The sequence below is a fragment of the Scyliorhinus torazame genome, chromosome 19 (assembly GCF_047496885.1).
Source record: "Scyliorhinus torazame isolate Kashiwa2021f chromosome 19, sScyTor2.1, whole genome shotgun sequence".
Taxonomy (NCBI): domain Eukaryota; kingdom Metazoa; phylum Chordata; class Chondrichthyes; order Carcharhiniformes; family Scyliorhinidae; genus Scyliorhinus; species Scyliorhinus torazame.
This window is the reverse complement of record NC_092725.1, coordinates 128,744,846-128,760,966: the sequence shown is the minus strand read 5'-3', so window position 1 is coordinate 128,760,966 and position 16,121 is coordinate 128,744,846. Positions and strand designations below refer to the sequence as shown.

Here is a 16,121-nt window from a genome sequence, read left to right as displayed (position 1 = left end):
AAAGAAAACAAACCTGATCAAATTGCACTTCACAAATTACTGACACTGCACTAGTTATAAAATGAGAGATACTTGCATAACTACTTAGCATCTGCAAATTTCAAACTAGAAGTGATATTTTAAAACATACAGGAAAAGAACATTTCATCTCATACCTTTTTTTCTGTTGCCTGCATCTCCTCAAATATTGCCTCTAGGGTCCAACTGAAATGTGCAACACAGGATTTGTTTACTTGATCAAAAGAATTCTAATTTGTATGTTCGTGTAAGAAAACTACTTGTAAAACAAATGAAGTGTGCTTCATATTGTAATAACCCATGAAATGCTTTTGAGTGTGTACTTACTTTGCTTCAGTGTACTCTTTAGGCAATTCTTCTAATTCACGCACAGGAATACTCAATGCACGAATTTCTTGTTCTACAAGACTGTCCACCATCACCCTGAAGTATGCCCAAACACAGTCTTCCCAAGTATCACACACTGAAAGGAGCTACAATATATAATAAATTATTGTAACATTGCAGGAACACAATTAATTGAACAGTTATAAATCATCTATAAGGATTCTCTTAAGAATTGGGATCTTTACAGGCAAGAGCATAAATTTTTTCATCTTTTACCTGCTTGAGATTTCCACTCAAGGCTGCGTAGATCGCTCGCTCATATCTGTTAAACTGTTCCTATAAAACCAAATTTATATTACTGAAAATATTAACCTTGAACAATGACTTCCTTATTAATACGAAGACCCATGTGAAAATTATGAAATAATCCTCTCCCCAAATTTGACATTGCAAATTGAGTACTTTAATTAAATTCATAACAGATAAACAATTTAAATTACTGTTAAAATAAAGAATTTACTTTAAATTTCAAGATGTCTACTGAATAGTTCGCTCTTTCAAGTTTTTAAAAAGTGAGGAAATTTGAGATTATCTTATACAACTTGCTCATTTCCTCCAGTAAATAAATTCAATATAGCACTGATGTCAGTAAGTTCAATAATGGATCGAATGATTAACCAGTGAGTGGAGTGGAGTGGGGAGCAGAGATGTACACAGCGGATCAGACACAAAGTAACACCACTATAGCACAATGCACTCATGGCTACTATATGATACTTGCACAAGGACAAGCTGCCCCTGGTGTACTGCAGAAAAGAAACAATCACCTTCCCTTGTGAGATATTATTTTTTTCCCCCAATTAATTAAGGGGCAATTTAGCGTGGCCAATACATGGGTTGTGGGGGTGAGACCCACACAGACACGGGGAGAAAGTGCAACTCCACACGGACAGTGACCCGGGGCCAGTGCTAATCACTGCGCCACCGTGCCGACCTAGGTATTATGAATTATACTGATCAATAGTGCTGCAGCAATCAGAGCACAACCCACTTTTTAAAACAAATTATTTAACTTTATTTTAAATATTTTCATAATTCTTTTCATCTATTTATAATTACTACTGTGTAGTACATTGTGCAATTAAATAACAAATCTGTTGACAGCCCTATAAAACAAGCCTCAGCCAAAGCTTTTCAAGCTTGGACTGTATAAGGAATTAACTGATTGAAGAGCAATTGATCACCTTAAATTAACTGGACTCTGCCAATGATCCACATCAATGATATGTTAATTCTGAACAAAACAGATAGTGGATCCAAAGATATAAATTAAGTTTTACAGGCCACTGAATTCAAATTTCACATCATTCTAATTGGAAATTCTGATCAATACCTAGTATGTTATAAAGTACAAAGTAAAATTTTTATTAATTTATTGGAAAGTGTTTTTAGCTTTCATGCACAAAATATTTTTAATCACGTGAAATACATTATTGTATTTTTGGAAAGCAGCCATTAGATGTTTTAAAAAGCTGGAGGTTCAATGCTCATCACAATAAATTTTTACACCTATTTTCCAATGCTTTTAATACTTAGCTTACATCTTCAGCCATCCTCCAACAACAAGCCTTCCAAACACCTCTGTTTGGGTTGCCCTCTACAGGTTCAAGAACTGCTCCTGAAATCAGACCAAATATCAATCTCAACAATTCAAATAATGATTCGTATCCACCCGAGTAAATAATTGTTAATATTCTAGAATAGTATACTCACCACCATTAAGATTTGGATCATGGTACAGTTTCCAGCCTTCCAGAGTGGCAGCTCTCCAAGCCTGGCCACACCGTTTGCACAATCTCTGAGCCTGAGGGATGTTAAGTGATTTATTAAGTACGTGGATGTTTTTTCACAATCAGTGTACACTTTTGTATACTTGAGGTGCATGCCGAAATAAGAAGAGAGTTTCACCTCATCAGTCATCCCAGCTCGTATAAGAGCAAAGAGATATTTCATAAACCTGGCGTCATCTTCCCTATCCAAATCTGCAAGAGGCATTTTTTGCCTGATAGGAGCATCTGGATCCTTGGGGAAAATGGAATGAAAAGTATAGTCAGAATTTTGTTACCTCAGTCACAATAAATTTCAAACGCAGGCTTAGCTGCAGTAGAGATGGTTAGCTTTAACACATTTCCATATTCACTGCTCCATTAAAGCTTGTTGCTGTTGTTCAGCTCATTAAACAAAAGTCCTGTTTAACAGGACAAGAAAAAGGTTAACAACTAAGTTCTTCCAGTAAGATTATGTGGATCTAATTTCGGCAAAGTACAACAAAATTGTATTACCAGTTCAGTTACAAGTTGCCTTGAAAATCCAGAGATACCCGATCGCCGTTGTTTTAACACATGTAGTGTATTTTCCCTACAAGTTAAAAATAATGGGGTTGAGAAACCATGCAGAAAGCACTATGACAAAACATTTTACTTATTGAACAATATCCCTCCAGTGAATTCTCTGCATTTATTAACTTAAACGCTATTTAACTGTGCACTATTTTCCATTGTTGGGAGACCCTGAAAATAGATCATTTCCCAAGATGATCAACATTTTATAGCCCACAAATGCCCATTTGTCTGTGAATTGTTACTTGAGCTGAATACCTCTCCTTCCCACCTATACAATCCAAGAAATGAAAGGTCTAGCCCCAACAATGATCAGTATGCACTTGAACTAAAACACTGTGGGCTTCTGGTGGTGACATGTAGGTGGAGGCCGCACATTTGGTGGCTCCTGCTAGAGTCTCTATTTTTTGGACTTTTATGCCTGGGTTCAGGGGTACTTTATGAATGGGTTGGTGTGGGAAGTTATAAAGGAAGACGTGAAATGTCGAAGGGTGTTGGAAAGAAGGGGGTGAGCGCAAGTCCGCCGTCAAGTGAGGCTGTAAAGACTGAAGGCCTATGAATCTTGCAGGAAGAAAGATGGCGGGGGTTGGGTTGACAGGTGGGGCCACTCCCCTCACAGTGGAAATTCTGACTGAGGTGATGGCTTTCCGACCTTCCAGATAGCGCCTGCCTCCTCGCTGTTGGGAGGTAGTGCTGTCAGTGTGGGTGTTTGGAGAGGGAGATGGTCTATGTAATTTATGGGAGGAACTTGGAGGAGGACGGGGTGTCCATGGAGGGGGTTAAGACGAGGTGGGAGGAGGGGTTGGGGTGGTGTTGGAGGAGGGTTTGCGGCGTGAGGTGCTGCGGAGGGTAAATGCCTCGACTGTGCACGAGGCTAGGGCTGATACAGCTGAAGGTAGTGTACAGGATGCATCTCAATGTCTAGTCTAGGATGAGCCAGCTATTTGAGTGGGGTGGGTGGAGGATGTCTGTGAGCGGTGTGGGAGAAGCCCGGCGAATCTTGTACATATGTTTTGATCCTGCCCGAAGTAGGAAAGGTTTTGGAGAACGGTGTTCAGCACCATTTCATGGATTTCACATGTGGATGTGGAGCCCGGTCACCTGGAAGCCATATTCGGGGCGTCTGATCGGCTGGAGCTGCAGGTAGATGCTGCTGGACAGATGTTTTAGCCTTCGCCTCACTGATTGCTCCTAGGCGGGTCTTGTTGAGGTGAAGATCAGCTTCTCCACTCTGTGCCTGGGCGTGGCGGGGATGGCCGCTGGAGTTTCTAACCCTGGAAAAGGTGAGGTGTGCTCTGAGGGGGGTGTAGTGAGTGATGGGTTCTACGATTGTTGGGGTTTGTTCATCATGCATTTTGGGGAATTGGTTACTGCTGACTGTTGGGGGGGTGGGGGGGATGCTGTTTAGGTGGGCAGGGGGGTTCTGTGGAGTTAAAATAATTGAAAATTTGTTGAATAAAAATACTTTCAAAATTAAATAAAACACTGTTGAAATGGTCTCCATTGCACGAAACAGAAACTAAGGAAATTGAAGTTGGTAAAACTTCAATGGACAAGGCAAATGCTGTTTGCATCTCATTGTAGGCTGTCCATCTAGGTCCGTCATGTGGAGTAAAAACGCTGGCATAGACCTGCTGGGTTGAATGGCCTGTTTCTGTGCTGACAGTACTATGCAAGACTCCTCCCAATAGGTGGTTGACAGCATGAGAGAGGTGTTTGAAAACTTACTTTAAACATCAGAAGTTAGCATTGAAAAATAAATGAGGGGATATGGTTACAAATATTTAATCAAACCTGAAACAATGATCTCGATTTTTCTAACAATCTAAGTTTCTTCCCTCATATACACAGCCTCCGCACAAAAAAAACTCTGCTTCTTACCAATATACAGACTTTGCATAAAATTCAATGTTCTCCGCAAAGTTTCCAGCTTCATCTTTGGCGATGCTCTCTAACCAGTCTACAACGATCTGCGGAGTTAAAAATAAAATGTGAACAGGGTTGTTGACAAAGCTAAAATAAATAATTCAATTGCTGATTATGGGCAAAACACCTGAAAGATGATCAATTGAAATGCAACTGGGAGTGAAACTTTCGATCACCTTTCCATATTTAATAGTAGATTTGCAAACTACAATTATTGAGAAAAGCAAATAAAATTTGAAGTACGTGTTGACAATAAACATTGCATACCTAAAGATGTAGCTGTTACAAGGGGGCATAACTATAAGGTTCGGGGTGGGAGATATAGGAGGGATGTCCGAGGTAGGTTCTTTACTCAAAGTGGTTAGGGTGTGGAATGGACTGCCTGCTGTGATAGTGGAGTCGGACACTTTAGGAACTTTCAAGCGGTTATTGGATAGGCACATGGAGCACACCAGAATGACAGGGAGTGGGACAGCTTGATCTTGGTTTCGGACAAAGCTCGGCACAACATCGAGGGCTGAAGGGCCTGTTCTGTACTGTTCTATGTTATGTAATATGGGGAGATGGTAGCGTAGCAGTAATGTCACTGGACTGGTAATCCACAGACCCAGGCTAATCCTCAGGGGACATGGGTTCAAATACCACCATTGTAGCTGGTGGAATTTAATTCAATTAACAAATGTGCAAGGTAGCACAGCGGTTAGCACTGTTACTTCACAGCTCCAGGGTCCCAGGTTCGATTCCCGACTTGGTCACTGTCTGTGTGGAGTCTGCACGTTCTCCCTGTGTCTGCGTGGGTTTCCTTCGGGTGCTCTGTTTTCCTCCCACAAGTCCCGAAAGGCATGCAGTTAGGTGAATTGGACATTCTTAATTCTCCCTCTGTGTACCTGAACAGATGCCAGAATGTCAACTAGTGGATTTTCACATTGCAGTGTTAATGTAAGCCTACTTGTGACAATAAAGATTATTATTTAAAAAAACATAAAGCTGGTCTCAATAATGGTGATAGTTGTAAAAATCTATCTGGTTCACTAATGTCTTTTGGGCAAGGAAGTCCTCATCTGGCCTGGCCTATCTGACCCCAGACCCACAGAACTGTGGTTGATTCTTAACTGCCCTCGGTGATGGCCGAGCAAGCAGTTGAATTTAAGGGCACCTTGCCAGCAGGCCCAAATCTCACAAAAGAATAAAGAAAACAAAATCTTCTACATAACAAAATGGAATTTGCTGCAAACATGACAGAGGTGACAAATATCACAAGTTAGATCCTTGTACTTCCCAATTATCGATTGCTAAATTTACACCACCATCTCCAGATGGGAAATTGATTATAACACACATGTTGGTTTACGGTGAATAAGCAGCAGAATGGCTGATTAAAACCAATGATCTAAACCTGTCGCGAAAGTAACTCCATCGGAGGACAAAGAACATGGGATAGAACAAATTTATTGGCATATTTAACAAAACCAATAGAATTATACAAGGCAACAAAAATTTTAGCATGCTGTCAGATTAGACTGTGAACATATTACTGTAATAATTGCATTGTCTTTCATTTTAACTTCAAATAATTTCACCAGAGACGGCCATCGACCTTTGGAATTTGCGAAGCACAGAGAAATTCTGATTTCTGCATACACAGTTGTAAGAGATGGTGATTTTAAATCAACAGCACTATCTAAATAGCGACCATCTCCATATGTAGTCCGTGCATTTTTAACCAAGATGCAAATATAATTTCAAGGGAGATTATTGAAGTCTCCATTCACTTGGAACTCAAGTAGCTTGCTCCATTGGAATTCTCTACCTTTTACATTAACTTGTATTAATTCACAATCTTCTCATTTTCAAGTGTTAAAATTAGAAGAGTTTTGTAAATGGTCCTGTTTAGGTACAACCCTCAGTAGGAATACCTTTCACGATTGAAATATTCAAATTGGCACATCTGGCATCAGCGCAACGTAATGGGTCAAATTTTGCAAAAGTAGTATTTTTAAATTTTAGATTATATTTTGGATGCCAGAATACTTTTGAAAAATATGCCAGCACCTGGAAGACGAAAAGACCCTCTTGGTCAGATCTTTATGACCCACTGGGTCCCTTTTGCTCGACAATAAAGTTGTCAACGAAGGGGATATTATCTAGCCAAGATTTCAACAAGCACGAGCCAGAGGTATGTTGCATTGTACTCAACTATACTTCCTTTGATATCTTGTCAGTAGCTCCATCTGCACATCAAGACATGGAACACATTTTTTTTTTTTTTTTTTTTTTTTTTATAAAGGCAGGGCTTTACGGTGCCACTTGTACTAAAATACGGACTTCAAACACTGAGCTCAGATAGGATTGATTGATTCCAAAGTCAAAATCTGGATCACCTAAATTGTCTCCCAATAACGTTTATTATATGTCTTCCATGACGGTGAACCTGGAATCAAAATGAGACGGGAAACTGCTCAATCTGAAATGGCACCAGGCAAAGACCAAGATCATATTTGGAGATTTCCGGTTTGCTGATGACTAAGCACTAATTTCCGGTTCAAAGCTCGACGTGCAAAGTAGCACGGACTTGCTCTCCGATGCATGCAGCAACATTGCTGTATGAACAGCAAGAAGAAAACGGAGGTCATGGACAAGTCTGCTCCTGGAAAGTCCGATCTCAAGTCAAAAGTTTCAGTCCATGACCAGAATCTATCAGCAATGGACAAGTTTGCTTATTTCAGCAGCACACCATCTCTTAGAGCTACATTGACAATGAGGCACATGCAAAAATTGCCAAAGTATAGCCTTCAGTTGACTTTTGACATCAGTTTAGGAATGAAGACAAGTAAGTCTGACCACCATTGTATAGAGCAATAGTATGCCCACTCTGCCCTAATACTTAAAAGACAAAATACCAGAAGCTAAGGCACCCAACCCTACCTGGAATGCCAAGAGCCACACTATATTGAGAAAGTCACAATTGAGTTGGGTTGGCCATGTATCAGAAATGCCTGAAACTTTCAGGAAAAAAAGTGAATCTTCTATGGACAGCCTGAGTCTGGGTAGACTCTCATGGTAGTCAAAGGAGTGCTACAAGGCCACTCTACAAACTGAAGATTTTACTTAGGAGATTTTGGTCAATAGACAAATATGTATGTGGCCAATGACATGCTTTGAAAAGGCCCCCAAAACTTATAATAAAATATTTGTGAAGTACAAGGCCATAACTTTTGCCATTGCTAGTTTTCCAACATTATTGTTTTTCTCTCTGAGTGAAAGCAACGCAATGAATGGCTTAGAAGCAGCAAATTTGCAATCGTCATTAATGTTAACAGGGGCAAGCTAAATGGCAAAGTGGCGCAGAAGTCCCAGCAAATCATAGTTTTACATAAGCAATAGTACAAAGCACCATCATTGCTTCCTATAACCTTGATATAATAATGGTGCACATCACCGATGTGGTATTACTGAGGTGCAAGTTTTCAGATGCATTGTATTTAACTGGAATGAAACTCCAGTGCTCAAACATTTGATTAACTATGCTCAAAACCTCTAGCAAAATATACTCAAGTCTTTAAAAAAACCTCATAAGTAGTTTTTCCAAATATTTATGCAAAATATAACTTCATTGGTTTACAAATAACACAGTAGTACCTGGCTCTGTCGTATCAGTGAATCCCGTTGGAAAAGCATGTCAACAATGGTTTTTTCTGTGGCATTTGGGGCCTGCAAAAAGATGTTTTATCATGAAACAGAAATTCTGAATGTTGTGTGTTGAATTATTCCACCAAAAATACCATTGCACATTTCACCAGCAGGAATCTCAACTACTACAGGACAAGACGTTAGTTTGTCTCTATCACATGAAAGGATTTTGAAGTGGTCAACAGAAATAACATATCTCTCAAGTATAAAAAGGCCAGGAAATAAATCTTCCACGATTGAACATTAGCAGCTGTTTTCGCTCCCCTGGTTAGAAAAATAAGTATAGTGAAATTTGTGTTTACCTAGTGCAGCTAAAGACATGTGTAGGCTGAGCCACAGTTAAGCTTAATTTACGATTTCTATAAAATTAAGCCACATACTAATAATCTGTAATTCTTTGTAACCAAAAGCCCATTTCATAATTAATTTAATAATTTAGGTTAATTAGAAACAATGAGTTCTTAAATAAAAACAATTATATTTCCTCTCCCCTTCCTTCTAGGTATCCTGGATTAAGGACTATAAACCACAAAAGGAAAGTAGCCAGGGCATATCAATCCACTCAACATTACTATCCATAGAAAAACTCAGTAAGACCATTTTGGAGGCAGTAAGGAAAAACCCTGAGTCTTGCCACTTTGTAACTCTATCTACTAACTACAATGATAATTTAATATTCAATTGCTCCTATTTAGCGCAAGCAAAAACATTCCATGAGGGCAAGCAGTTTGTGTTTACTGCACTGCATTTATATGCAAGGTGTGCATTTACCTGACATCAACAATTTGAATCTAGTCTAGTTTTGGATTAGCTTTTACTCTCCGTCTTAGTCTTTTATATAGAGTGTAAAAGGTAAGCTACAACAGGATTTAAATAAATTGCTCTACTGTCTGGCTTAAATTTAATTTATTACATAATTTATTTTTTAAAATTTACAAACATTTCATGCACCATTAGTTTTGGGGGGTTTTCATCTGAGATTGCACAAAACAATTCTAGGTACCACATATTGTGCGTGGCCTGTATATTTCAATGGAGAAAATTTAGATGGATCGCTGCTCTCAATCTGGGGCATCTTTGTATTTGTTTACATTATCTGAAGCACTGTCTCATACAAGTGGCATCTTAAAGGGGACTGCTTGTGGTGGCCTTGACAGTACCTTCACAATTGTGACATGACCCAGTACCTGCACAACTTAGAGGAACCATTGGTGGAGAGCAATGTTACCTCCAAGACTTACAGTAAGCTGAAGCTCCCGTACTAGCCAAGCACAAGTTGGCAGTTACCATGCAGTATGGTCATGCAAAATAATTTAAAGGTGTGCAAGAATATGTCATGCGCAGCAAAAAGAAAATCACAGGAATGTTGGTTCAGAGTTTCCAATAACCCCATCTCTGTGCAGGTAGTTATCGCTAATGATCTCTGCCAGCAACTTGCCTACAACTAAAGTCAAGCTAGTGAGCCTATAATTTTATAGTTTGGCCGAGGTTATCCAAGAAATAACTGACAGTTTTGACAATCAATATACTTGCCAGACATTTACAAAAAAAACATTCCATCGCTGGACTATTAATACTTACAGCTACTTCAAACATCATCCCCTCTTCCACAGCTGATTCAATCCTATCCCTATAAAATAACACAGCAAACAAAATCAGTTAGGGAAAATACAGCTTTTATTTTTTAAAAGATGTCCAACAACTTCTTACAATCATTATATGTCAATGTATGCAGGACCAAAATCATTTCTATGCAATACTGATCCTGAGCCAGCCCTCAAGTGAGAAGTAGTAGCATTCATAAATGCATGCATGAGAGTCAGATTACTCGCCCGTTCTTTTACTTGGGATTTCCTTTTCCCTGCTTGTTCACTCTTTACATTTTTATCTTTTCTGCCAAGTTTATAAAAGTCAATCTTTTCACTGAGAGCATTGTAACAGTTATATTACCTGATCTTGTCACAGAATGAATAAGTTTTCATCTGTACAGTTATACGGTACTGCATTCATGGGCATTAATAAAATAACTTGCACTTGCATTTATATAGTGCCTTGCATAACTTCAATGTCTCAAAAGCACTTAGCAGCCAATGAGGCACTTTTGAAGCATAGTCACTGTTGTAAAGTAGGAAACTCATCAGCCAATTTGCACACAACACCAGTAATGAAACACAAGATGAAATAACAGCAGAAAATGCTGGATAAACTCAGCAGGTCTGGTTGCATCTGTGGAGAGAGAATCAGAGTTAATATTTAAAGTCCATATGACTCCTCTTTGCAAAATCCTGTGAATTCAATAGCAGGATAAGCACTCCAACATCAGTGTCCTCTCTCAGGCCAACATCGCCAGTGTCGAGACATTGGTTATGATTAACAAGCTACATTGAGTGGGTCACACAGCATGCCCCACACAAGACTCTCAAATCAATCTCCCTATTCGACATGGCAAGCAGTTACCAGGAGGGAAGAGGAAACATTTTGGGCATGTCCTCAAAGCCTCCCTGAAAAGATGCAACATGAATGAAAATGAAAATCACTTATTGTCACAAGTAGGCTTCAAATGAAGTTACTGTGAAAAGCCCCTAGTCACCACGCCTGTTCGGGGAGGCTGATATGGGATACTACCGCTGTGTAGGAATCTCTTGCTAGAGACCACCCAAACTGAAGAAATATCATAGAAGATGCCAACCATTTCAAGTATCTCCGATTGGCCCAGATGGAAGCCAGGAACAAACAGCAGGAGCATACCAAAATCAGAGCATCCCACACCCTCAATCACTGCACCACCTGTGGCACTGTGCGCAGATCTAACATTGGACTTTTAAGTCATTGCAGAACCAACAATCCCAGAGGAGAAGAAATTTATCCTCAGTCCCCAGCTTCTTTCTTAAGATGAAGACTCGCTGCAGAACTCCCAGCCTCTGTATTGATATGGCTGGTGGAGTGCAGTTTTCTGTCAATAGTAACCTCCCAGGATATTGCTGGTGGAGTTTTGGAAATGGTAATGTCATGGAATTTCAAGGGGAGATTGTTGGATTCTCTTGTTGGAGATGCGCATTGCCTGGGACTTGCGCAGCACAAATATTACTTGCCATTATTAAAAGTTACAATCCAAGCTGACATTAATGCTCGACAAGTATAAACCAAGGAGGAAAGTTACTGAAAGAATTCACAGGAGTCTGCCAGTGAATTTTTTTAACAAAAGCAAGAGATTAACTATATTACACCAGGCAAAAAGGCTGGAAACATCTCACTACCAACACAAGAATATGATTCAAATCACACTATTCCGTCCCCCAGCAAAATCTTTACAAATCCAGACGGACAAAACAGTTTACAATATTGATCCTACACCCAAAGTATGAGGTACATGTGAATTAACAGAAAATGTGGTCAGACACACCATACTCCAGGATGTGAGCAAAGCAGATTCCATGGATTTCTCAACAACCCTGCCAACGTTGTCTACTTCATACGATGCAGGAAAGGATGCCCCAAGGCACGGTGCATTGGCGAGACCATGCAGACGCTACACCAATGGATGAACGGACATCGCGCGACAATCACCAGGCAGGAATGTTCCCCTCCAGTCGGGAACACTTCAGTAGTCAGGGGCATTCAGCCTCCAGGACGCATGACAATGCAGAATCGCCGAGCAGAAACTGATAGCCAAGTTCCGTATGCATGTGTAGGGCCTCAACCAGGACCTTGTATTCACGTCTCACTACATTTAACCCCGTACCATCAGGCCTGGGCTTGCAAAATCCTACCAACTGTCCTTGCTTGAGACAATTCACACTTCTTTAACCTGTGATTATCCCTCTCTCCAGTCGCGCCGTCTGGACCTGTAAAGACTTAATTACCTGCAAAGACTCGCATAGTATCATCTTGCACCATCGGCTTTGTCTTTCCATGCTGTGTTTGTGTAACCTACCCCTTCACTCACCTGATGAAGGAGCTATGCACCGAAAGCTAGTGATTCCAAATAAACCTGTTGGGCTTTAACCTGGTGTTGTAAGACTTCTTACTATGCTAACAAGAATCAGTGAGTAAGGACTAATGGGTCACTTTCAGGTTAGAAAGCTCTTAGTAGTGGAGTGCTACAAGGATCAATCCTGGGGCCTCAACTATTTTCAATATATATCAATGACCTGGGTGAAGGGATGAAATGTATAATTGCTTAATTTGATGACAATACAAAGATAGGAGAATAATATGTGAAGAGGACAAAAGGAGTCTGCAAAGGGATACAGTTAGGATAAACGATGGGGGAAAAATGAACAGATTGGAGCACAATGTGGGAAATGTGAACGTGTCCACTTTGGCAGGAAGAACGGAAAGCAGTATTTAAATCGAGAGATTGCAGACTCTGTGGTACAGAGGGGCCTCGGTGTCCGAAGGCATGAATCAAAAGGTTGATTTGCAGAATAATAAGATAGATGGGAGTGTTGCTGTTTAATCGAAGGAAAATGGAGTATAAAAATAGGGCAGTTTTGTTACAGTTATACAGGGCATTGGTGAGATCATCTCTGGAGTATTGCGTACAGTTTGGTCCCATAAGAGGCAATATAATTGCATTAGATGGAATTCAGGGAAGATTCATTCAATTGATTCTGGAGATGAAGGATTACCTTACGAGGACAGGTTGGACTTGAATCAATTGGAGTTTAAGAGAATGAGAGGCGATCTTATCAAAACATAAGATTCTGAGGGGACTTGACAGAGTGGATGCCGAGAGTATGTTTCATCCTCTGGAGGTAACAGAACTAGGGGAGAGTTTAAAAATAGGGGAGAGATGGGGAGAATTTTTTTCTCAATGTCGTTAGCATGTGGACTTCTCCTCCCCAGAGAGCAATGGAGTTAGGGTGGTTGAATATTTTTAAGGCTGAGTTAGATGGATGCTTGATTACCAAGAGTCGATGGTTCCAGGAGGGAGTCAGGAAAGTAGGGTTGAGGCCATAATTAATTCAGCCATCATCTTATCAAATGGCAGAGTAGGCTCTTGCTCTTAATTCATGTTTGTATGTATCCTCCTTTGTGCGATGTATCACCCTAACCAAAGAGTTCTCCTCGTACCCACTAATTCCCCCGATATAAATTTTGTCAGTGCTTCTTGGTGCCACACAATCAAATGCTGCCTCAATGTCAATGGCAGTCACTCTCACCTCATGATAAAATGCTATAAATTTGAAAGAGCAAAAAGGTGACACAAACTTGTGCAGTCAATGAGGGATATGATATATCCACAATATAAAATCTCAATTTACCCTGTTCCTAACAGTTTTGCACTAAAATTGAATGCCGTACCTGTAAAGAGATCCAATTAAACGCCAGGTGACCATTTCTTGCTGAAGGAACCAGAGAACACTTGCTGTTTTTGAAAATTTCTGCTGTCCAGGAGTTGCACGGTTCACAATCTTCTGAAGTAGATCTACCTGAAATAATTGAGCAGTTAGAACTTCTGTTTTGTTTGAAAGAAATTATTGCACAGCTAGTTACTCTGTACCTATAAATATCTACCCAACTACAGAGTAGAACAGATTACACAAGACTATTTCTCCTTGCATATGGCATACATATTTGCACCACTAATCAGTCAGATCAATTAGTCTGAATGTTGCTGCTTATCTTTGCCCAGTATCTGCTGCAAAGTATTACTTTGAAAAAAAGAAACCAATTCACATTTGCTCTGCAGAGACAAGGACCCAAACAATATATATATATATATAATTCCTTGAAAAATAACAAATTCATCCATACAGTGATCGCTCCTTCCAAAAGGATTCCTAACTATGAGATCATTAATTATTCCTGTCTCATTTCACAGGACCAGATCTAGGATACCTTGCTCCCTCATAGGTTCCATTACATACTGTTTGAGGGAACTATCACGGATATATTCTATGAACTCCTCCTCAAGGCTGCCTTGACCGACCTGGCTTGACTAATCGACATGTAGATTAAAATCCCCCTTAATAATTACATGCGTTATTTATTGCCCGCCCCACCGTGATGGTATTATTTGATGGCCTACAGACTACACCCATCAGTGACCTTTTCTCCTTACTATTTTTAATGGATTTAATCTTTTTCTCCATAGAAACTATATCAACCCTCATTACCACCCTGATGTCATCCTTAAATATCAGGGCTACACCACATTCCTTACCTTCTTGTCCGTCCTTCCGAATAGTCTGATACCCCTGGATATTTAACTCCCAGTCATGACCATGTTGCAACCAGACCTGTAATGGTCACTAAGTCATATTCATTCACAATGATTTGCGCCGTAAACTCATTTACCTTGTTTCGAATGTTACACGCATTCAAGTGAAGTGCCCTTATGCTAATTGTTTTAGCTTCTTTTTGAATCCCAACACCTCAATTAATAACATTTCCTGAGTTCTTGTTCCCTTTAACATTTTTCATAATATTCCATGTAGTTGAACCCACCTACTCACTTCCTTCCCATTAACCATTATACTTCCCATAGTTTTACCCTTCCCTTCCCAGCACTTGCTTCAAAGAGCAGCGGCACTCTCTCCGTTTCTCTGCACTTTCTATCCTTCATGTATTACCAATTCCATTTCGAAAGCTACAATTGATTCGGAGAGCCATTCTTGTTAACTACTGTCGATAAAGCTTTTCCTCAGGTAACCTCTGGTATTTTGCCAATCACTTCAAATCTGAGCCCTCTGGTTATCAACTCTTCAGCTATTAGGAAAAATATAAATTTCTGCTCAAATTATTTGTTATCGGCCTTCAAAAATAAACATTGCCTGGACACAAGATCAGTGCCTTCAGTTGTCCAGGCCTCAACCTCTGAATCCACTCCCCAAACCCCTGTCTTTCTATCTTTCATTTCTCCTCCAAGATGCCAAAAACCTATAATCAAGCAGTTAGTCACTTATCTTAACATCCCATAAGTGTTGAATTTTGTTTGACAACTCGCTCCTATGAAGCACCAAGGTTGCAGACAGCAACAGACTTATGTTTCAGGTCAATTACCTTTTATCCTCCATCTGAAATGTTAACTATTCTTTCACGACAGGTGCTGCCTGACTTGACCAGTGTGTGTTTTTATTCCAGGGTACACTGATCTATTTCTTGGCAGCGTGCTCACAAAGCAGCATCACTAAGATTTCAAAGAGTGTTACAGCTGATACGGCTTATATCCCTAAAGCTATGAAGCATTCTCAGACTCATGAACAAACTCCAATTTACATGATTTCGAATAAAGAAGTTATTAGAGTGATATCATAATGAATATTATTTAAATCCATTGCTGATTCTTTCAGTAAGTGCTGATATAATTAGTTGTTACCTGTGCATATTCGTATTTAACTGTTGAGTTCTAATTCTGTTCTGTTACTGTTATTTTGATGTTCAACTAGCAGCTCCTGTTGAGTTCATACTGTATATATTTTTATATATTAAAGATGAACATATAACGCGTTTGATACCCTTTTGTGGTCAAGTTACGTTATTTTGGCGATGAGGATGGGATTAAAAAAATGAGTTGCAGCACGTTCAAGATGGCGTTTTGCTAGTTTACCAACGGAAGACAAGTTAGCAGCACAGCTATGTGTCAGTGAGTTGTTGGAAGAGAACAAGAATTGGACTGAATATGGGGAAAGGTTGGAACACCTTTTCTTGGCAAATGGGATTGCAGATGAGGCTAGAAAACACTCAATTCTCCCGAGTGTGTGTGGGGCAAAGACTTACAAGCCAGTGAGAAATTTAGCCACATCACAGAAACAG

At 39.8% G+C, this 16,121-nt stretch overlaps 1 protein-coding gene across 1 annotated transcript in view; it reads right to left on the bottom strand.

Annotated features, from left to right (window-relative positions):
• The window catches only part of nup107 (nucleoporin 107), a 56,887-nt gene that overhangs the window by 18,793 nt on the left and 21,973 nt on the right, over positions 1-16,121 (bottom strand). Inside the window, exons 7-17 of the mRNA XM_072485207.1 lie at positions 13,668-13,795; positions 9,942-9,990; positions 8,310-8,381; positions 4,626-4,714; positions 2,688-2,763; positions 2,314-2,427; positions 2,119-2,209; positions 1,947-2,023; positions 622-681; positions 346-491; positions 156-204 (exon numbers count right to left, since the gene is read on the bottom strand). Of these exons, the coding sequence (XP_072341308.1) occupies positions 156-204; positions 346-491; positions 622-681; positions 1,947-2,023; positions 2,119-2,209; positions 2,314-2,427; positions 2,688-2,763; positions 4,626-4,714; positions 8,310-8,381; positions 9,942-9,990; positions 13,668-13,795 (951 nt within the window). The remainder of the gene's footprint in view (positions 1-155; positions 205-345; positions 492-621; positions 682-1,946; positions 2,024-2,118; positions 2,210-2,313; positions 2,428-2,687; positions 2,764-4,625; positions 4,715-8,309; positions 8,382-9,941; positions 9,991-13,667; positions 13,796-16,121) is intronic.